Source organism: Perca flavescens, chromosome 13 (genome assembly GCF_004354835.1).
Source record: "Perca flavescens isolate YP-PL-M2 chromosome 13, PFLA_1.0, whole genome shotgun sequence".
In the NCBI taxonomy this organism is placed as follows: Eukaryota; Metazoa; Chordata; class Actinopteri; order Perciformes; family Percidae; genus Perca; species Perca flavescens.
In genome coordinates, this window is record NC_041343.1 from 11,734,619 (window position 1) to 11,758,394 (window position 23,776).

General features: G+C 38.9%; 1 protein-coding gene across 2 annotated transcripts in view; it reads right to left on the reverse strand.

Moving 5' to 3' along the window:
• The window catches only part of LOC114566415 (roundabout homolog 1), a 92,578-nt gene that overhangs the window by 63,358 nt on the left and 5,444 nt on the right, over window positions 1-23,776 (reverse strand). The window contains exons 3-4 of one of the 2 annotated variants that reach the window (XM_028594846.1): window positions 21,872-21,998; window positions 19,776-19,868 (exon numbers count right to left, since the gene is read on the reverse strand). In XM_028594846.1, the coding sequence (XP_028450647.1) occupies window positions 19,776-19,868; window positions 21,872-21,953 (175 nt within the window). In that variant the 5' untranslated portion in view covers window positions 21,954-21,998. Of the gene's footprint in view, window positions 1-15,487; window positions 16,329-19,775; window positions 19,869-21,871; window positions 21,999-23,776 lie in introns of those variants that run through there. The other variant, XM_028594847.1, reaches the window with a different exon arrangement.

The window sequence follows — 23,776 nt, forward strand, 5'->3', positions numbered from 1 at the left end:
GTGTGCAGTAAATGGAACCGCTATGTCTTGTTAAGGAAATCCTTTGTTTTTCAGTCTGTAAAAGTCGTTTCGTTTTCTTTTTTGTGACCCATAGGCTGGATCAGCCCACACTTTTAATGGCGAGACAGAGATTTCCAGACGCTTTGAGTTCAAAGCCGTACTCTTGCAAGTCAAATGACAGCACATGTTTGAACAGACAGTTATCCAAGACCAGATGAACAAGGCAGATATCAAGAGAACACAACTAAGATTTGGAGGCTTACAGAGCATTTGAGAGACATACATGACAAGTTACACAGAGACACAAGAGACCACCACAGCACCAAAGAGAACTGCAGTGTAAATCCCAACTGAACTAAGTAAACCACTGAAGTTGTTTCATGTTTAGTTCGTAGTCAGAAATGAAGAATGTCATTTTGAAATAGACCGGCCAGCAAGTGTTAGACAGATGTTGGCACTTCTCCACTTTTGGCCTGACATACAGTGCCAGTACACAATTACACAAAAATAATCAATTAAGAATGACTTAATATTGCAGAATGAATCCTGTGTCTGAATTAGAACTAAATGCTGTCATTTCCATCCTAAAATACACTTCGCAGACCCAGACTGGACAGCCGTCTTACTCAGACGTACTGTGACACTTAACTTGCAGCAGCAAAGTATTAATGTGACAAGAGGGTGATATTATGCTAGTGTGTGCTGTGCATCACTGCACCACATTTGGTATTTTAAGCACATTTGATTATATAGAAATGTCAGAAAAAACATCCAACAAATCCTCTCTTCTAAGGCCAAGTTCTGACTAATGTGGACTCAGCACTACATCAAAGGGGCTATATAAGGGAGACCAGGGACCTGTTGTATAACACTGTGCATACTCTATAATAAAAGGTTACATGCACACAAAAGCACAAAAGACGAAAATAAATACTTATTTTGAAAACATCTACATGCTAACCTTTAACTAACTTTCCTCATATTGAAGCATAATTAACGAGAAAAATGAGCATATAAACCTCATATCTGCCCCGGCTAACTTTAACAGAATAAGCATAGCGTTTGTTCAGGCAGAGCACTGACGGTGTGCTTGTATTGACTTGACTGATTGGGATCAGCTGTTTGCAATATGCTTCCCTAGATAGGCTCATTCACAGCTCATGTTCATGCAGGTGTACAGCACAGACATTATAACCTTACAGTTATTACTGGTATTTCGATGATTACGCTCAAGCCAATGCATGTTTGCTGCAGAAGCTCCCTCCACCACCCCAACCTCCCCCTTATGTGGCAATTTGTGTTGTTGACTTGACTAAGATTTAATGTTCATGCATGTGTTTATTAAGAGGGATTAGCTGTCTCAGCAGATTCCTCATCGCTGCTCAGATAAATGATCAGCATAAATGTTGATTGTGCATATACATACCATTAAGCTTGCAATTCAATAGCTTGACAGGGAAACGGAATAATGCCATTCCACAGATTAATAAAAACAAAGAAACAAAGGCTTTTTTGGGGGCGGGGTCATAGTGCTGACCATTAAAACAGTGGTTTTAATGATGGTGCTGAAACACATATTGTTACTCAAAGGTTGAGTGAAAATCCTCATACAGATTACCTTTTATTATGGTCATTTCCCAAGGAAATGTCCGACAATTTGGGAAATACACTTATTTGCTTTCTTGTTGCACATAGTCTATATATCGACGACGGTTCATTTATGGGATAGTTCCGCCAGATATCCCTCACTTTCTGCTTTCTTTGAGTTAACGTTAAACCCTGGTCGGTTCGAGCAATATTAAAGTTTTAAGGAAAATTTGGATTGTGCAATAAGGCAGGCCTGCTTGGTTCGTTAGGGTAATGATTGTAAAGATTTACAAAGAATATGGTTACGGCATTTACTCAAGGAAAGGGTTAAAGGAGAATTCCGGTCGATTTCAACCCGTAGCTCTGTTGTTTGTAAATCAGGAGTACTGTCAGTAGCGAGAAAAACGTGTTTTTAGCCTCTAAACATGTTCGAAATGCCATTACTAGTGCTTAGCCATGTGCAGTTATTCCTTACGGGGGAACACAGCAAATTTGACTGCAGTAGATGTGACAGAAAGGCATAAAAGTTGTGTTAATCCTTACCTCTGTTTATTACTGCTTTCCGGTCAAGTCCTCAGCAAGGAATATAAGGAATAACTGCACATGGCTAAGCACTAGTAATGGCATTTTGAACATGTTTAGAGGCTAAAAACACGTTTAAAACTTGCCCTGTTTAAGCTTTGTTTAAGACTGTTGGGTGCAAAATCTAGCAGGAGGATAACTCGGTGTAGGCAGCACCGTTTGTTTTCGTTTTTCTCGCTACTGACAGTACTCTTGATTTACAAACAACAGAGCTACGGGTTGAAATCGACCGGAATTCTCCTTTAACAATCAGTGTTGGCCGATCAGAGGAGGTTATGCCAGACTACCGCCTTTGGCTCTGAATCTCTATCTAATCTGTCAGAGAGAGAGCAGGAGTGCAGTTGTGAAGTTTAACGTTGGTAGTCCCCAAAGAAGAAGTTGGTCATTTCATGGCGCAGATTAGAACCCAAATTGAAACGTAAGCAACTAAAATTTCTGAATGTTAGAAAATTGTGTAAAATTGGTCGTTATTACTGTTTTATTATTGTATCAGGTTTAATTCCATCATATTGTTAACAGTGTCAAAAAACGTTGTTGTTCAGTAGCTAGCTCAGAGATGATCGGCTAATGAAATGACTGATTTAGCAAGTGGGGGGGTTAACACTTTTGCAAAACACTGTATCCCGTGTCACATTCTCATTAAGGGCTGAGCCCCCATAAAGGTCTGATCCTAGAATCGCTCCTGGCTACATATATATATATATATATATATATATATATATATATATATATATATATATATATATATATATATATATCATAACGAAAGAGTGATATCGATCTTCTTCATTATCTTTTGGCATGAAAGCGACTTTTTACCATTTTTGGAAAGAAAAGAAATCCAAACTTGATGGAAAAGAAACCATTTGTGTTGCTCATACCTTGGAGACACATATTCCAAACATACACACTCATTCATTTGAAAAGTAAAACACAGGCAACCAATAAATGCCAGACATTCTTTCTCAGGCTGTATAAACTACAATTAAGTGGAACAGTTGAACACTGTCATTCACTCAAGTATGTGGGGGAAGGAATGTGAGTGTGTTTCTATGTCTGTGTGTGGCCAGGACAAGGTGTGTGCAATCACATTCTCTCTCACATTGTGCTGACGCATTTGATCTTCTTAAATTGTATTTTGTACATGTGATTTTAATCACATGGACGTTACGAAAAACTTTAATTACAATACTGCGAGTTTCTTTCCTCTGGCAGCTTTCTAACAACACAATGACGCAGTCTGCAGAGAGGAGAGTGAAGGTCATGTACATGATAACACCTCCACAACTGCAGCACCCAGATGTTTAGGGCAAGATACTGTGTGGGGAGGAATAGGCTTGCAAGCTTAACACACGAGCAGCTTAAGAATGCATATTACAAGATGCAGAGGTAGATAGGAAATAATTAGAAAAAGAACTGATTGCTTTCGATAGCAATGAATCTGTGAATAATTTTTGTGATTAATCATTTAGTCCTAAAAATCTCAGGAAATAGTCAAAAATGGGCATTACAATTTTCCAAAGTCCAAGTTCACGTCTTCAAATAATTTTTAATTACATGAAACAGAGAAAAGCAGCAAATCCACATCCACATTTTTTCCCCTAAACAAAAAAAGACTCAAATGATAAATTGTTGACAATTATTTATCTCTTGATCGAATAATTGATTAACAGTTTACATTAAATTACTTTTTGACGCTCCTTCATTCAGAATTGTGTGCAAATATTTACTTGTATATTAATTTCATGAAGACAGGTTCTAAATTGATTTTTTTTTTTTTTTTTTACTGTGCAATAATACAATATTGTGAAAAGAAAATCTGGTTTGGGTTGTCAGCTGTTAAATGCTCAGTTGGAAGGTAATGGAGCAATGAAGTCCGCAGGGCAGACACAAAGCAGAACATTGCTGGTACACGATAAACATCCGAGCTGGACACTTTAACTGGAGAACAAATCCATCAGGCTGTCAATGACACAAGCTGTGGTATTGGCTTGCTTTTTTCAAACCAAAACCAAACTGCATATTCAATCCCATATTCCTGCAGTTTGTAAGAATCCAATAACATTTGTTGCTTCAGTTCATTGAAATTTTTTTTTTGCTCACACATGACATTATACTGGCTTGCTGGTCAAGTGCGCATGACATATCCTTAGCTTCGTTAATGCTATTTTCTGGTAATCCCTAATTGTGTGATAACTGTCCGCATTCCTTTCACATTTAGCTTTTTCTATATGGTATATTGCTTTGACATAGGCCCAGTTAAGATGAGTTTAGCTCCGGTATTGGTGATGAGAAACACCTTAAGCACAAGTGCCTGGAAAGGCCAGCAGCAGCCCATCTGAGAGGCTTATCCTCACTCCATTAAATGTTCAGTGGAAAGTAAAGCAGCGGTATAGGCCATTGATTATCACTCAGGCGGAGCTTGAGTGCAAAGTCAAACTTGGCCATGAAAAGAGACAGTCCCTGAAGTGGATAAGATGAAGTTGGTTATTATTAAAGAAAAAAAAAATCCACGTTGGGTTAATCTTGCATTTACTGATTTAATACGGATGCCTTATCTTCTCATCAGTTAACAGTTACAATGTAGTCTACAGTATTAAGTATACTCAGTTAAATAGACTGCATAATGTGTGTTTGACCATCTGTACTTTATCATGTTTCCTTCATCTCCTTTGAGGCTTGCAACTTATTACACTGAGTTAATACATTAATATGACATTAGCTTCATGCTGCGTCATTGCATGTCACAAGTGCATGTCTGCATGACCTACATTTATTTTCAGTCTTAATTGCGCCCCTGGTAGTGGCAGCCCAGATGTGAACTGACTGGCATACTGTGAAGGGAGAGAGACTTTGCCCTGAGCACCAAACCCATCTGAAAAAACTGAAGCCCTCTCACAGGACTTTGTCTAATCTGGAGTCCCACTTCATGAATGTGCATGCAGACACAGACATATGCATGTACTGTATTAGACAATATCTCAATACCAACAAACACACAGACATTTTAACACAGAAACAAGTTCAGATTTGCTTCTAAACCACTCGTCTGACTCTCAATTACTTTCTCTTTAATGAAGTGGCAGAATGAGTGCCCAGACCCCTGGATGTCTTTAGATTGCATTGATACTAAAACGATCATAGTATTAGCTTAATAGTCCAAGGAGACATTAATACGAGGGTGCATTCAGCCACAGGAGATTATAGGTTAGTGCTGTGTACATGGCAGCCATTACATTTTGCTGGTATTGTTAATAACCTGTGTAGTAAAAGAGTTTGATGGAACGCACTTAGCTCTGCCATACGCCCCACTGTGTCTGAGTAGGCGAATACCCGCTCCATAGTATTACCCTTCTAGTTGATTTACATTTACATATGAAAGAATACTACCACACTTTGGAAAGCATGTCCACTGTCTTGCTGAGAGTTAAGTAAGAAGATTGATACCACTGAAGCCAGAGCCAGGAGACAATTAGCTTAGCTTTGCAAGTGAACTTCCCAAATTGTCAAAATATTCCTTTAAAATGCATCTCTGGTTGACATAATAAAAATAGCCTCCTCTTTCTGGTTCAAAATGCAAATTGCAAAGCACATCACACCCTCTGGTGAAACTGATGTCCAGCTATCTGGGCTGCCTGCCACCTGGTTCACTTGTGTGTGCTTCTTGGTAACATCTGTGCAAAAAAAATTATTCAGAATAAAGATCTTTTACAAATGCATATACAAATGTCTTTCGGTGTGAGGTAGTCTGCTGACTTAGTCTACTTTTGGTGTCTGTGTTTCCTTGCAATCAGACTCTGTGACTAATAAGCAAATAAAATGTAGGCCTATTAACCAGAAACAGGTTGAAAGTATATAAACATACACATATATATATATATATACATATATATATATATATATTCGTTAATGCTATTTTCTGGTAATCCCTAATTGTGTATATATATATATATATATATATATATATATATATATATATATATATATATATATATATATATATATATATATATATATATATATATATATATATATATATATATATATATATATATATATATATATATATATATATGGCATGCCGTTTAGGACATTATTATATATATATGTGAAGTTTGAATATATTGAATGAATCTTATTCTGAATATATTGAATGGAAGTCTGAATATATTGATTGAATGCCAGAATATTTTGAATGAACGTCAGAATATACTGAATGAACAAACTTTACATATATATATAATAATTTCCTAAACGGCGTACCATAATATATATATATATATATATATATATATATATATATATATATATATATATATATATATATATATATATTTAAAGATTTGACTGTGTTTTTGTTGTTTCTCAAAACGGTTTCAAATCGTAAAGCAGCAGTCCGACTGTTACAAGAACAGCAACGGGTGTCTTTCACATCGGCAGCAGTCAAGCCAAGGAGCCAAATACAAATCTTATCAAAGCACAGCTGCTGCTGCAGCTGGTAGTGGTGCCACATTGCTACCATGGTGGACATACTGTCTTCATTTAAAATATTAGATCTTGCACTTGCACAAAATCTACCTCTTGACATCACCCATTCCAAAGATGAATGTCTTAAATTGATGATGGGAATATCAATCACTTACTGAATACATAAAGCCAGGATTTTTGTTTATAAACGCATTGTATGACAGTATATACTATGTGTATACTTTTTCAGTCTATCAACAGTACCTGCAGGGAGCAGCAATACTACAAGTGTCAATAAAGCACCGCTTTATTGACACTTGGGAGCAGCCAAGAAGTCAGAGTTCAGCACGGAAGAAAATCGGCTGTAAGAAATCCATAATATACTGACCTCTTTTTTTTTTTTCCACAGCAAACCTGCTTGTGTCAATCACTTCCACTGGGCAGATATCATTTTAAGGGCGTCTTGACAAATTGCTTTTCACTTCGTTTTTGCTATGAAGGATTGAAGTGTTTTTTTTTCTATGACAAGTTAAAAGCTTAACCTTTAATACGCTTTTCCAACAGATTTTTTTAAAAAGGTGATTAAAACTGCTCATCTTGTAGTAATTCCAGAATGTATCTGTATGAACAGCTTTTTATTTGGCTCCATTCGTGGTGGTGCTCTTGATCTCATGTTGGCACGGGGCTCTGGGTTTGGTTGTTGACGTGAGGAATACAGTTAAAGCCCAGCTTTCCAGCTTGGTTTGCTACATTGCGTGGCTTGAGTTTGAGGGTACGAGGTGTTTCTGAGGTAAAGCGTTACTTTGGGTGTTTTAATAAATTGCTTTAAGAGTGCAAAACTTAGCGTACAATCTGAAAATCTTGGCAACAGTTATAATGATCTGCTGGTTGAAGAGAGGTTCCACTCGACCATTTAATGTAATTGCAATGATTTGTGGAAAAAAAAAACTGAACGCAACAATTTGTCATACCTCTCACTGCCAAACCAGCACTGTTAGGAACAAAGCAGCTTTACCAATCTGGCTACATTCCACACTTGATACCAATCTTGCGTGTCACAGTAAAGCCGCATTTTGAAGTGAGCAAAACGTGCAGGTAATTTGGTTGATTGGAAGGAGTTCTTACTGCAGCGGAAAATCCCAGGCTATGGGAATAAAATGTCTGTAAGATTCACGACTGTCTGGAGTTTCCTTTTATCTCCGTGTTCATACATACATATTCTGAACATAACTTAATTACTGACTGTATTTCATAACATAGCCACAAAAGACTGCAGATGTGGCATCATTTCCCTCTTCAACACTTGGACACTAGCCCTGTCCACACTTGTTTGCCTTCTTTCTCCCTCATTAACCTGAGGCATTTTTTTTTTTTTAAAACATGATAAGATGTCATTTGCTATCATTCCACTCTGCAACTCCTAGTAATATGCACTTGGAAAAGAAGGCCACCGGCTACATTGTAACCCAGCACGGAAATGGGAGAAATGGAATGTAAGAAAGTACAAACCAGATCCAAGGCACATTTTTTTTTTCTTTTTTTAATCATAGAAGTGTCTTATTTACACAAACTCTAGAGTTGAATTAGCAGATGGTAAATGTGTCAGTTCTTGATGAAAAAAAAAGATAATTTGTTCTTGTGAACTGGTCAGCGAGACATCAAAAGTAGCAAGTAAAATTAATAAAAGCACTGTGATACGGTAGGTGAAATACAATCAAAAAAGCGTAGGATATTGAAATGATTGCCATTATCACAAAGGAATAGATAACGGCATATCATAATCTTGTTACATACTGTATGATTAATTCTTACAACATATTACTTGTTGGATGCGGTTAATCCCTGTATCAAACAAACTAAACACAGTCTCTTCTATGGAATTGAAATCTCTTCATGCTGAATGGAAGAAATTCACTTTAGATACTAAGAATAAACCAGTAAACAAATATCTGTCTTGGCAAATATATCCATTTAAATCTTCATTGTGCAATACCATGCCATTCCTACATAATACAAACATCTCCCACTTGCTCTCCCACTAGCTAATGAGACTGTATGTCAAAATGCTAGATGGTTTGAGAGACATTCCAACGTCCACCTCTGGTTAATGAGGGTAACATTAGGCAGGTCCTCTCCCTGTAATAACACGGCCAGTCCTGAGGGCATCATGCTCACACTGGCCTGCTGATTCCAGCCACTCTCTTCATCATCACGGAAGGCTAACCGGGATCTAATGAACCAAGTGAAGGACTGGGTTTGGTTTAGATGTGTTCTGATCAAGGCTGTCAGAATAAATTATAATATTAGAATTTCAAATAAATGTCATAAAATCCAACCAGCTGAATGTGTCAAAAAAAATTATTTTATTACTTTTTTTTATCTGTAGCTCCCAGTTACATGGCTTACCAAGCCAAATAACTGGGAGCATATTGATTCTATTGATTATTAACTGCCTGACTGGAGAGGAGACACAAACAGAGGCGACCTTAAGAAGCATCTCTGAGGTTATACTATTATAACCTTTAAAGCTGTCCTTTCAAAATATGCATGCTCCCAATTACTCTCGAACCCGAAATCCTTAAGGAATACCGCATCACTCTGAAAGCAATAATGTAGCACTTCAATCATTGCTAGGATGGATGCACAAGTTGTAGGACCATATATAACCAACCACTTGTTTCAGAGATTGTGTAAGAAAGAAAAATGCCTATCATATATATCTTGATTATCAAGAGTAAGAAACTAGATGGATTCAAAAACACAGGTGTGGGATGTCTTCACAATTACTTGTAAAATCTCAAAACTATAAAGAACAGGAGACTCATAGCCGGTACACACCAACCAGATGGCCGACCCTCGGCAGATAAGCCAGTCGAAATGATCAGTCGGGTCCCCGAGGTCCAAAAAACTGCCTCGGAACACACTGAGGCGACTCTGACTTGAGAAACGTAATACATCTCCATAGCAGCAGGCGGCGCTACTCTGTATTGTTGCCCAATAAATGAAAACCGGCAGCTGATTGCACGAACGCGTCACATGGGTTTGTTTTCTCCGGAAATTCAAAGCTAGACTATCATGGCGGCTTGTTCAGAATACTATCTCATATTGTACTAAAATAATTCACTGAAACATGTTTCTGAAAACATTTTAAGCGAGAAATAGGCCATGCAGTTGCTGAATCTGTCTTCATTTCAGCTCAACAAAGGTCAGTTTAAAAGATTTTCATCAGATTTTGAGAGACTGTAGTCACCTCATTCCGCTCGCCATTTCCGGGTGAGTCCCGACTGCCCTGCCTCCGACTGAACATGTCAGGTCGGCCAAAATGAAGGCCGACAGCCCCCCAGACTGACGACGGCACGGGACACACCGAACAGATTTGAGTCACTGACCTCGCCAGAGTGTCCAACGGACAATTTTCGTCCCTGTGTGTCCCGGCCTTAAGGAGTACAAACAGCCCAGAGAAAACCACAAACCGGCGGGAATTTCTGAGCTTAGAAGCTAGTCTGTCCAGATAAGCGTGGCAATTGGTTCACTCTTTAGGATGGTTTCTTGTGAGGAACTACGAGCAGCACCTCTGGGTGACAAGCACAAGACACAAAATTAATTTAGCAGATCCATATTACGTCCGTGTTAGGCTTATTTATTATTCTTACTTATTAATTTTGTTTTCACAGTAGTATGATGTGATCTGTGACACAGTGGACACAACCACATTTTATCAGCTTAAAAAAGCACATACTTAAATGACAAAATTAATTGGTTAGTGCAATTTGTGTCTGCTTGATTTATTACATTACTGAAGTGCCAGTGACCCTGAAACTTGATGTTTAATATTTTATTTTAAGCTCAGCCTCATAATTTTATACTTGCATGGTTAATTTAAAGTTGTTTTTATCATTTTGTTGCTAAATTGTTTGTCTCAGCTCATGCTTGAGTTGTTGTTGCACCTAAGTAAGACATTGTTGTGCTTTAATAAGAGGTTGTGAAAATGAACTGTGCTGTGATTCTATTTTTACACAGATGAGTAGAAAAGGTTAAAGGAAATGGTATGGGTGTGAGGACCCTTCAGGCAAGGAACCTGCAACCTTTTTGGGGCAGGCAGATATAGTATAGATATAGATAGATATAGAGTTTGTGTGTGTGTGTGGGGGTGTGTACGTATATGTGCTTCCCTTTGAGAAGGTGTGATGACCTGTGAACTCCAGGCCTGCAGGCGCTTGTTAAAGCTCTCAGTAGCTTCCCTTCCCCAGCGTTGGCAACCACGTTCGGCCTCATTGCACCGCAGGACACCAGTGAGTAAACAAGGGAAGCAATCACAAATCACAGCTTTCAGCACACAATCCAAAAACACACATTAAAACAAGCTTGCGCCAACACCATTACATATGCATGTATGCACATTCAGTCAGAAGCAAACAATTGCAGCAAGGTCTGCAGGGGTTTGAGAGACAAGAGGGATACACTCTCAGTTTCAATGCCAGAATAGTTCCTGAGGGACAGAGTTCACATGAGCATGTATACGGTAATGATGACCTCAAAAACACCAGTGTCAAGCAACATGCCTTTGGCCTGACCTCATCTTTACATAATCTGACTCTGTGGATGCTCTGTATAACAATGAGAATATAATTTAAGGTGTAAAGGTGTGTTCTTTCAAAATATAAACACAAAAACTGCTTAAGAAGTCCAGAAATAGCCCTAAAACCAGGTTTAATGGATCCCAAGGATGGGTGAGAAAAATATAATGGCTTGAAAGCCTTAAAGCCATTCAAAGCTAAAAAGCACGATATGCCAGAGGCGTTGACAGCAGTAAAGAATTAAAGAACATATGCTAAATTAGCAAGCAACCAGTGCACCTTTCTTAAAAAACAGAGTAGTTTCTGCAGATTATCAGTCAATATGAATGAAGCAAGGATGGGCCACACCCTCAATGCATTAAAAAAAAATAAGTCCTTATTTCTATCCTTCACACTGGCATCTTCCAAGAAATAAACAACAATAATGAAGATGCTCTCCAACCAACCATTTATATTTAGTGAAGCCGATTAGATGCATTATTTCTAAGGAAGAAAAACGAAGGACTTTGACAATTTCATGCAACAAACAAAGGAATTATCGCCTACGTGCAAAGATGTCCTATCAGCCCCGTCATCCATAGCGAAGAGGTCATCATTAGTGGTGGGACTCCACTCATCATTGTCACCACCACAAAGACTTCAGGGAGTCTTGTTAGCTGAAGGGACTAACACAGCAGGCCAGTTTCCCCCAATCAAGCCATCATTACTTAAAGTCCAGTGTTCTGTAACAAGTGCTGTGCAGTATTTTGGGTCACACCAGTCAACCTCTTGCAGCCATTGAGTGTCAGTCGCCAAAGCAGCATGAGTAGGTACATGTGAACTCTGACCTGTGTGCAACTAACTCCAGCAGGCCAGCCAGATGTCTCAATCAAACTGGTCCCTGTGGGGCTGCTGCAACACCAGTGATGGAATTAGGCTGTGTTCTGCTGGTCTCTGAGCACCTCTTGTACTTACTTCTCCAGTGATAACACATGGACGAGGCGGCCTATAAAAAGGTAAAACAAGCCTCAGAGGGCCTTGGTCACTTATTACTAAAGTAATTAGCCTAGTTATTAGCTGAGCTAGTACAGTTATGATGAAGATAATAATCCTATCAGTCCCAGCCAAAGCGGTTGGGTTTCAAATCCTGTACTGTTGTTTGAAAGCACAGTTGAGACAACCATCATAAAAGGATGAGCCATTGTTTTATTTTCCCATGGTTCCTTTTTAGACAGTGTTTACAGACCATCAAACAAAGCAGGTAGACTGGCGCTGCAAGTCACAGCATCACTCTGGGGATGTATAATTTAGATCTGGGGGATGAAAGGGACAAAGCCATCTCGACATGAGTGTATGCTTTTAATGGCCATCATTTAGATTATTATGTATCATCCAATTATCGTTGACAGATTTATTATGCAAACTCTCAACAAAGGGGAGTTCCAGGTTTCCAAGTTGTGAGTGCGATGAAGTCACTTAACAGCCGAGCTTCAAGAGCTCGATGTTTTAATGATGGACCATTGTACGTGTTTATGCTACAGTCAAGATACCATAGAAAGGGATGAGTTGGTATACATTAAACAAAAGAAGGATGGATAAAAGACATGTAATCATTCTGATTGCAATTTGTTACGCATGGATCGTTTTCAAGGACAGGCATGTAAACCTGGCAGCTATCCCAGATATAATGTCTAAAAATCCCTGTAATCTATGGTGGGGGGTGGGGGTGTGGTAAACACACTACTCGCAGGCTCAGCCTGGCCAGTGCCATGTACATTTACTGTAAACCTTATTGCCTCTTTCAACTCACATATGTTGGCTAAAAACTGCAGTGCTGGGGCCATCAGTGAGTGGTCAAGAGCATTGAATAAATATCTTTGTATCTGGGCTTCAAATAATGGGGTGTGTTTCATGGCAGGTGTGCATTTCAGATTGCAAATAAACATTCAATTCATGTTGAAGGTTCAGAAAACTTCCTTAAAAGTATAGAACAGCACAAATATCCTTGAGTACTATTGAAACGCACAGGATTGTGTGGTTACCAAGTTAGGAAATTTAGTGACAACAAACTGGAAAATTAGTGTCACGCATTTTTTTGCTCTTGATGTAGACAGATAAGCCTAAGTATGTTTCCTTTTTTGAGTCACCACTGAAATGTGAGAAAATAGTTGGTAAAAGGCTGTATTATATCCACATGTTGACAGCTTCTCTGCAAGGGTCACAGAAAGAACATTTGGTGCATTATTTTTGGTTTGGAAAACGTTACATAAATAACAGTCATAATATGTTGAATTTAAAGAACGGCGTCACACCCAAGAATAAGATTTAACCCAAATGTATTCTGAAGTGGGCAAAATGATTTTCAGCTCTTGTAGAAGTAAAAACCTTGGGGGAAAAAAAACTGCCTCTACAATGTCAAAGAAAAGAAGTCCAGTGCCACATAAAGCCATCACTCAGTGACAGACACTTATGAAAGCCCTAGTGTTGAAAATATATTGTTCTTTTTTTCAGTCTGTGGTCATTGCTAATGTTACTGACAGCTGTCTTTGTCTTACAGAGTGAACAAAACTGGCGCCAGTAGGGAATTTGAGGGACTCTTGAAATAAATAAAAATTTTAAAAATTCAGATTTCTCATGTGCCCTTTCCTGTGGTTTCATGAAAATATGCATTGACATTTTGTAATATTACTGGAAAATGAACAAAAATTGCTACTTAACCACTGTTAGCCTACTCTAGGCTGAAGCTTTAGTCTAAAATTCACTCCACAGCTTAAAATATGTAAAAGAAAATACTTTTTTTCATGTATAAGGTAGAGAGATTTTATTTATTTCTCTATTGGGGGTTCTGTCCTCCAGGCTTAAACAGCTTGTGCCCCACAGCAGGTGTATACTGTAGATAAAAGATTTTGTTCTAATATAATATCTGGACTGAAGCTACCTACAGTATTACAGTATTAGTCTATGTGACTGTAGTTGCTACTATATTCTGCATAATATTAGTGTGCCTTTTCAGTCCTAGTGGGTGGAGGAGGTGATGTCTGTGATGCTCCTTCAAACCTCAACCTTTTGCTGCTTGACTGGGACACAGCGGCTAACATCAGCTGGGATTGAGGCAAAAGAAAAATGTGTGAGCCAACAAGGTCTAGTGGAAAGTAAGTATCTTGTCGGCACTCCAACAAAAACGTTGTCTTTGCTGATGTGCACCACAACCTCCACCTGCAATATCAGTGTTAGATTAATGTTATGCTAGGCCATTTTCCCATAATGAACCTTGACCCTCTAACAAAAACACAGCATCCAGCTAGTACACAACATGCATAATCCAAAGCTTTTTTTTCTTTGTCTCAGACAGTGACGGACTGGCCATCTGGAATTTGGGCAAATGCCAGAAGGGCCGCACCCCTATGGACCCCTATGGGCCACTACTGATAAAGTTATTTTATGCATGCAGCTGCAAGGTGCGTGGAAAGATTAACTCGGAAGGCAGAGTTACTAATTTACAAGCTAGGTTGTTAACAAAAATAGGGCCTGTGTGTTGCAAATGCCAGGGCCGTTTTTTGATCCCAGTCCGTCACTGGTCTCAGATGATGTCTGACAATGCCTAATTCCCCAACATAAATGTCACCCTGGACTGTATTCTGGAGTTGGCACATTCAAAACTGAAGATAAGTACTGTAAGTCTGAACATATTTAGCCTAAATATTTCTTCCAGAATGCATGACATTGTCAGTGCATGGAACCTTGGTGCAAACGTGTCTCTGTTCCTCATTAACCTTCAATTCATGTAATGTATGCACCCGCTGAGGACTGAGGATGATAACCTAGTACCGATATGGCCTACTTTGACTCATTGCATGCATGCTGGAATGCTATTGACTTTAACGTTATACATTAAACAACATGCCCTCACATAAACGTGACTCTATTTCTCTCTCTTTTTCTTATGACACTAAGTGTGGCAATTAATTTCCACCAGTGTGATAAGAGCTGCTAAAAGGCTGTGTTTTACTGTACTGCAGCAGAGCATAGATAAATGGGTCACTTTCAGCACGCAGCATGGGTCAGGGGCCACATACAGATACTGCTGGCTACACAGAGAAAAGGTGACCGGAATACCCGCAGGGTGCCATGACTGATCAAATTTAGCCAATTCATCACCCCCTCTAACTTCTCTCTCTGTTCCACCATCGCTATTTAAACCAGGTCTCTTTCTATACAGGACATTAGCCATTATTCTGAAAGTGACCATACTGAAAACATAAGGAAAGCTTGGCTTGGCAATAAGCAACTCATACCTGAACAAATCTGTAGAAATGCCAGTAGACAGTAAATCCCCGTCAGACAGGCAGGCATCATTCAAGAGAAACTGGAAACGGTGTAAATCCAGTTAGATTGCGCTTTGTGGTCTATTTCATCTAAATCACAACTTCTACTGCGGAGCCGATGATGGGGATCCGTGTGGAGGAGAGTTCCCGAACTCCGCAATAATACAGATAATACTGTTCAGAACTGCTCCTCGGAGAGTGAATTTCTATTAGAATCAGAGTTGGGATCAGTCGGAGGCATCGTTGCGGGCTACTCGAGAAGTAATCCACTCAACACCACTTGGATTTTCTCCACTCCTATCAAACTCCTCACTTCCAAATGCTGATAACTTCGCGGAATTCATCTGTGATCAGATACGCTATTAGTTCCACTTCGGGAGAAGCTTTCTGCGGCTGAATGGAGAGCAAGAATCCGAAGAGTAGAAGCGTCCAGTTGCAGCCACTTTAAATGGTTTAAACGTGTAGTTTTACCCCGGTTTCGTGGGACTGGCGCTGGTTGGATGAGGCGCCGCGCGTCTCTGCGCTCAGTGCTGGTTTGGTTTTCCTAACCAGTCAGAGGCTTTTCTGTTGTGCAGAGGAGATTCCTGCGAGTCAGGCACCATTTAACCGCATACGGATACATTCACAACACGAGGCTCCACTGGGCTTTGCATCAAGCACGTCCCTTGTGAAAAAGATCCAGTCTACAGCAGCCTGATACACATCATAATTATTGCAAACTACGGAATGTGGATGTTATAGTTACCCAATAGAATAATATCAAGTCCCATAGGCCTAAGTCAAGCCGTTTCTATTATGGATCCAGTTGGTTGCAACAATCAAACGCTTTGTTTTAAGCCACATCACTTTCACAAGAGTCGTTTATAAACGGCAGAATTCCCAAACCAAAAGTGTACTTAATTTTTTAAAGTGTGTCTACTGTTGAAAGTGAAACAAAATTTTACCTTGCTGAATGATTTATACTATTTTCATCCTCTCATCAAGACGGAGGGATGTACACTTTTACTGTGTCCTTATTAAAACCTAAAGGGACCAGCTCAGGCAGCACATATGGGAAACATACTGTATTCCTAATGAGCCAGTGAAATGTCCCTTCATCCACACATTGTGCCTCTTCTTTCCATGACAAAAATCAATGAAGTGTTCACCCTCTGACCTCTCAACATACCACTGGGAAATTAAATGACATTTTGAGGGCATTAGAAACGAAATGACTAACATAACATATTATGTCTTGATATGAAACATGTGGAAGTAATAACCACATAGCCTGAGTGAACTAGTCTACTTCCACAAAATACATTTTTACAACTGAGAAAGACTACTCCTTTAAAGTGAATAGTTACAATATACAGTGTGTCTATATGAAACTCAGAAATGTCCTGTGTTGTCTAAACAGGTCAGCACTCCCTCTGCTGGCTGCAGGGCTGCAGCACAGTCTGGGCAGTCCTAATTTTGCCCACTACACTGAGATCCCAAAGCCCACAGTGGAATAGGCAGGCAGGTTGCATGACACTACAAAAATATGCCAAGTTAAGTGCATGCATCATTCCTACATTCAAAAGGCTATACTTTAAAATCCCTTCACATGTCCAACCAAAATTAGTAACAAAAGAGAAGATACATAATTATGCAGTTAGACAAACTTCAATCGCTCTGTCTTTCTAACACAGCATAGAAAAAAGCAGTGATGCTTCTGGTCTTTCAAGTCACATTTAGACTGAAAAAAGTTGACTTACCCGGCCCTCCCTGACCTCTCGCCTCAAATCCTTTAATTGCCCATTGTGAACGACTGGTGGCTCTGCTGAATGGAGCCTGCGCTATAGGCTGAGCCATCACGGTTGGAAAACAACCAGTAAAATATGGGAAATTACAGTCTCACCACGAGCAAATTTCTGCCTTTATAAAACATGCACTCTATTTGTTTGCTTGTTTTCATTGAAGAACACCTTCCACTCTCCTTTCTTTACCTTCTTGCATTTGTTTTTCTCCCATGCCATATTCAACATGTTTGCAGCAACACAATGGCACCGAAATACTATATTTCCTGCAATGTCTCCTAATATTCAGTCCGTATTCTTTGCCGCACATTGCTATTGTGTTACTTTTCCCTACAGACAATCAACAAGGGTCTCTGCCATTTCCTCCAAGCGAATAGTATCCCCATATATGATTCTCTGGGTGCTCAGAGGGCTGAGACTGAATTACTGCATTAGTACCATAGTAGCCTACTGTAGAGGACAATATTGTCTTGGTCCTGTAATGACTGTATAATTAGTTTCATTATAAACATGGACGGTTATAAACTAGCTGTCATCACAGTAGGGCTAAAGCACAAATAACAAGAGGATAGAGGTTCAACAGTGGGGCTCTTGCTTTATGTGTGGGTGGCTTCAACATAACAACAGGATCAGCGCACACAGCTAATTGCAGGGTTTGTGAGTTCTGGGTTCTATCGTACATTTCACAGTTGGTCACAATTCAAAGCATCTCCAATATTTCTAGGAACAGATGGTGAAAAATGGACACAAAGACATGCACGTCTTCATGGCAGCACAGCACATAAAATGGCTAGGATTTTGAGGAGACAGTGCCAAGTACTGAAACCTATTTTTATTGATTTATTTCACTCCAAAGTAGCTCTCCAGTTGGTTCTGAGCCAGGGGAGAAAATATCTCCAAAAAGCACAAAGCCAAATCCCAAAAATATTTATGAAGGAATAAATAATTTGGAACCTCCACAGACTTGGCCTCGGCTAGTCCTTTATTACAGTAGTCACTGTTGACTGTTTTGTCCGTTAAAAAATACAGAACGTAGCTGATATCAGGGGTGAAATGCAGATTTTAATGACACGAGCAAGTGAATTGTATGAGCTGTTTAGACATATGTATGGATTTTTGTGTATGCAACACATTGCTGCCATTAGCTGTGACTGTCACTACGTTAGTGTCCCGTTCTTGCTTTTATGTCCAATGCTGATTCTCCACTCCCACTATTTCCTATTAACTGTGACAGCTCTTTGGGTTTTTCATTTCCCTCCACTTGTTTATATCTTTGCATATTTGTGAGCCTCTCACTGTACATCAATATAGTTGCTCAGGGTTATACAAAGTGTTGAGGCAAAATATGAGACAGCCTTCACCTTGACGATCACACAGTAAGAAAAGCTGATGCAATAGCCATGCCTCTGCTCTTCTCGATCTCCCTCCAAATTGGCAAACAGGCAGCTACCCGGATGGTTTTATTAGTCGTTAAGACTAGGACATCCTTTTCAACTTCTCACAATCTCACTGTCATCTTTTTTTTCCTTCTGGGCCATAAAGATTTTAGGTATGAAAAAAAATATGCTTCTTAGAAATCAGATAAAGATAAAGAATCCCTCTTACAGCCATTAGTTCCACATAAACTCCATCAGATGGAAGCCAGTAAGAGCTCCGATTGAGATTCCACAAAAGAAAAAGAAGACACATTGTTCTTGCTGCCCATTAAAGATAAAAGGCCAATAACATCATTATTTTAGCATCTCATTTTCTTCTTCTTAACTTAATTTTGCTCCAGGCGTCAGGAAGACTGTGCAGAAAGTCTTGTTTTGTCATCTTCCAAAATCATAGAGGCTATAGGGAGAGAACTGCTAAATGTTTAGCTTTGTTCTATCTCAGTACATCCCAGTCAGAGCCCTCACCATAAAATGTCAAAGCAAAGGGAGAGGGGATTGAACTGGGTTGGCTTTGGACACAGCACTTGAGGTCTGCAGCTGCTGAACTGGCATTAAGTGGTATTAGAGTCTTAGTCAGCAAAAGGAAACATAGGCCTCTTCCTGGGAATTGGGTTCAACATTGTATCTTTCAAAGGACAAATACAGAATCAGCACAACCTGGAGCACCACTTAAACAACTGCTGGCTTTGTCCAGGCTTATTTCAGACATTTCTTTAAAAATGTTTCACAAGATAAGTCCAGGAAAAAAGCCGGCCGCTTAGAAGTATAAATAAATATTTGGATAACACAGATGTTATTTTGATTAATGACAAAATCAGAAGAAAAAAACACTTTCTGCTGAATTGCTGACACTAGATTAGGCTGCAACAGCATGGTGTACGACAAGAAACCGAAGAATGGCGGGGGATATGTTGTGTAGAAAGCTGGGCAGTAAGATCTAAACTTCCTCAATACATCAAAGCTCTCCATTGGTTGGTTAAAGGGAAGCATGATTACTGTGTCAAATGATTGCACAAATCACATTTAGCACTTGGACTGTACCTTTGTATCCGAGGCTGTTGTCTTGTTCAGACGCTGGCTCAGATGCAGGTGTTTGGGTGATGACCTCACGGTTCCCTCTGTGTTTATCTGTATCTGTTAGCATGGGCACAATGACAAGAGGGTAATACAATTAAACAGAAAATGGACAAAATTGCTTAACTTATCCTTGTGCGACATGAACATGTCGCACAAGTGGCTTAAGTTTAACCATGAACAGGAACCTAAGTCAATAAATCTCACCGATAGAGTATTGTTGTGGAACTTCTAAAGGGGCAGCCATGCTGAAGAAAAGGGACAATTTAGGCTACAACAGGCCTGCTTGTATGGTAACCTTACTATACTATACTATACTATACTAAAGAAGAACATTTTCCAGGATTGTTCTTTTATTTATTTATTCATTAATCTATAGAGTAGAGAGGAATAGAGTAATCAAACTTAAAATAAAACGAAAAAACAATGCACCCATTACCTGCAAGCAGATTTTGAAGTCACAACAACTAATTAATTAAGTTGCCTGAATACATTGTATTACTCTCCAGTGTATGATTACCCTTTGTGTCAGCAGAGCAGTTATGGACTTTTTTTTCGACATTGTAAAAACAAACCACTTTACTTAAATTGATTCAGACGATGACTCATGAAGTTAAAGTTAGTTTGTGATCGTTTAAAAAAATACATGATGTTTCCCTTGCCACTAGATGAAAGCATTCTGTTGCTCTGGAAGCACAGTTTAGGAGCGCCAACACCGTGAGGTGTGATCAGATTTAATCACGCAGTCACAGAGAGGTGAAGTGTATGAACACATTAACGTCTTAGTCGCAAGAAGAATATGATCGCTTCTGTGTAGGCAGAAACAAAATCTAATGTGATTGAAATCACAGACATCTCATGGAAATGTAGCTGAGCAACTAATACATTTGTACAGTTTAGAACTAAAATTGTCATATCATTGATGAACACAATCGGAAAGATGTGAATTATGCACAATATTCACAAGTCAAATGCTTATATGCACCAACCGTAAAGTTTCCCCTGATTTACCCATGCTTTATACACTGGCTGTGGCTTATAGTCATGCATGTTATCTACATATATACCACTAGAGGGTGCCACCACTTCATCACAGCATTGGCAGCAACAAAGGCAAGTTTCAAACTTTTTTTTGTTCTTGTCATGTTGGAGTGCAGGTTTTTAAAAATGTGTTCAAATGGAAAAGCCATATACAACTATAATGACAAAATAACTGTACCATTTATATATATGTTTAGTGTACTGGCAACAATTTCAGAAGTACTTTAACAAAGCTATGACACTGGCCATGTCTATATTTCACTTAAAACCAAACATGACGCGGAATGTTGTTAATAATCTTATTAAATGAGACATTAATCTTCTTAAAACATCATCCATGGAGATTTCACCTGACCTTTATTTACCCTGTGAGTCTCATCATCACACACACTGTTGTAACACTGAAATCAATTTGATCCAAAACAAATAAACCTATTGGAGGAAAAACAACTAAAGGCAGAAAGCATGTTGGGGACGCCCTGTTTTATGGACTTTTCACACAAAAATAAATAAATACATATTGTGAGTTCAGTGTCTTTTTTTTCAGCCACAAGAGGACAGCATAACTGCACCTAGGAGCTGCTGAAGTCTTGCTATTAAAATTGTATTGGTAAATATATTTTTCATTTTTCTTTCATCCACACACAGAATGGCTGCCGTAAGGGAGATGGTATTCTGTTTAAAAATATCCTTTTCCACAGCATGGGAAAAAAAACTGTTTAGGTCCTTCCATCTTTGTATTACTGAAAAAAAGTCTGCAGTGTGCAAACTACTCTTGTAACTGGAGCTCAAAATAGGCTTTTTGAATTAATGCAATTATTTTACAATATGTTTGCAACACGTTTTAATGACAGATTAAGGCTCAGTCATCTAAACACCATCTAATCTTAAAACAATTAATATGTATTATTGATAAACAATAAATGAATACAACAACACATCAAGTCAGTCAGAGAAGAGAAAGAATAAATACTCTTGACATTGCTGTGGCATGTGTGTCTGGTCATTGAAGAGATTCTCACCTGATGCGTGGCCCGGCTGCAGCTGGTTGACACAGAGCAGGCTGATGAGAAGGAATGTGATGGGTGATTGTACAGCCAGCATGATCCCCAATGGGCCTGGCCGGCCTTTCAGAAGGCCTTAATAAACCTGGAACCAAGAGACAGGTGCAGCTGTATAATTTATTGGTACATCACATAGACTTTGGTTGAAATGTGAGCTGAGCTTGAGACATGCTGAATGAATGAAAAGATCAGTATACACTGTGCTCCAACATTAGTCAGACAGCAGCATCCTTTGCTTTTATTTTGGCTTCATGCTTCTATTACTTATAAATGTAAGACCCATTAAGCCCCTTTTGTAAAGGGTTTTCTGTTTTACAATACAATTAACTAATCTGTGTGTCATTCTACAGTGAGTAGGGAATAAGGAAGTGAAATAACATTGGACTTTGAGCACACTTTCATTAGCCTAATAAAGTCCTAGTATGGTCAAATCAGTTAAGACTCCTTTCTTAAGATCCTCTCACAAAGTGAAATCACACAAACTATATACAGCCACGTTCCTGTGTGAAATTCCACTATAAAGAAGAGAGGAAAACAGATGGACTTTCCTCTGAAACCCATCTAGCATGCAGCCAAACGCAGAGTCTGTTTCAGTCTGATCCATCCACACATACCGAGGGAATGCAGATCACTAGGCTTCACCGTTGCTTTCCTATTATATTCCAACACACGAGTGAGCTTCTACAGTACTTCTTAAACATGCTCTCTGTGTGCTTTCGGCAAAACTGTGTGTACGCTTTGTGTTCCATCAAAATGTCATGTGCTCATACATAATCCCAGTCAAACAGCATACAAACATGCTCACATTTACCTGCTGCACATTCCAAACCAGTAGCGCCCAAACAAATACACACCCTTACAAACACACACACACACACACACACACACGCAACATAAAACACACCCTTGCTCTCAAGTGGGAATCGTAATGAAACACGGTGACAGCGCCAGGCGGGAGAAATAGGAAATCAGTTGTACTGATCAGCCATCTGTGGTACAAACCGCTTTGCAACTCATCCTAGCTGTCTGATGGACAGCCAGATTCTCTGGGATGTCTTGGCACCCTGTGCCCACCGACTCCACAGACTCCACTCCAACTTTAATTGTTTTGTGAAATGCACACCAATGGCCAACATTGTGAATATGCCAATAACTTGTGATTGAGATCTACTAACTAGTGATATGTTGTCAGTTAAGGAGAACTACCTTTTCTGTATATGAACTAGAAAAAGGAGTTATTGTACATGTTTAATTTTTTTGGCTTAGATTTTGGGTATCAATCTTTCATGAAATGGCTAAAAGGAGATACTAAAATATTTTGTTCTACAGATGATAAATTTTAAATTGTGATATCTTCAACATATATATTCTATTTTAATTCTATTATGTGGGCTTGGCTCATTTGTATGCATGACACAGCAATAAAAACGTGATTAAGTAAAATAACCTCTACTGAGATTCTACAGTGTTTGGCCAATATAGTAAAGATGCTGAGGTTTCAAAAGCTGTGAAAGCCAGAAATAATAATCTAACATTGTAATATAATATGCAATATGAATAATATTCATATTGAAATATGCTGTACATCATCTACACAAGGATGTAGCACTAACATAATAAGGAAGGAAGATTGCATTTTGTGGAGTGCTGAATATTAAATGTGGGTGGTAATAATAAAAATTGCATTGTTTAGTTTTATCTAACTTATCTTATGGTGAATACAGAAAGGAGAATGGCAGAAAGTGGGTGTAGAGGGAAAAAACATAATAAATCCAAGATGTAATTTAAAAATATGCCAGTGGGAGGAAAAAGATATGAGTGAACCAGAAAAAAAGCCCCTAAGTGTATGTGTAATATGTTGAT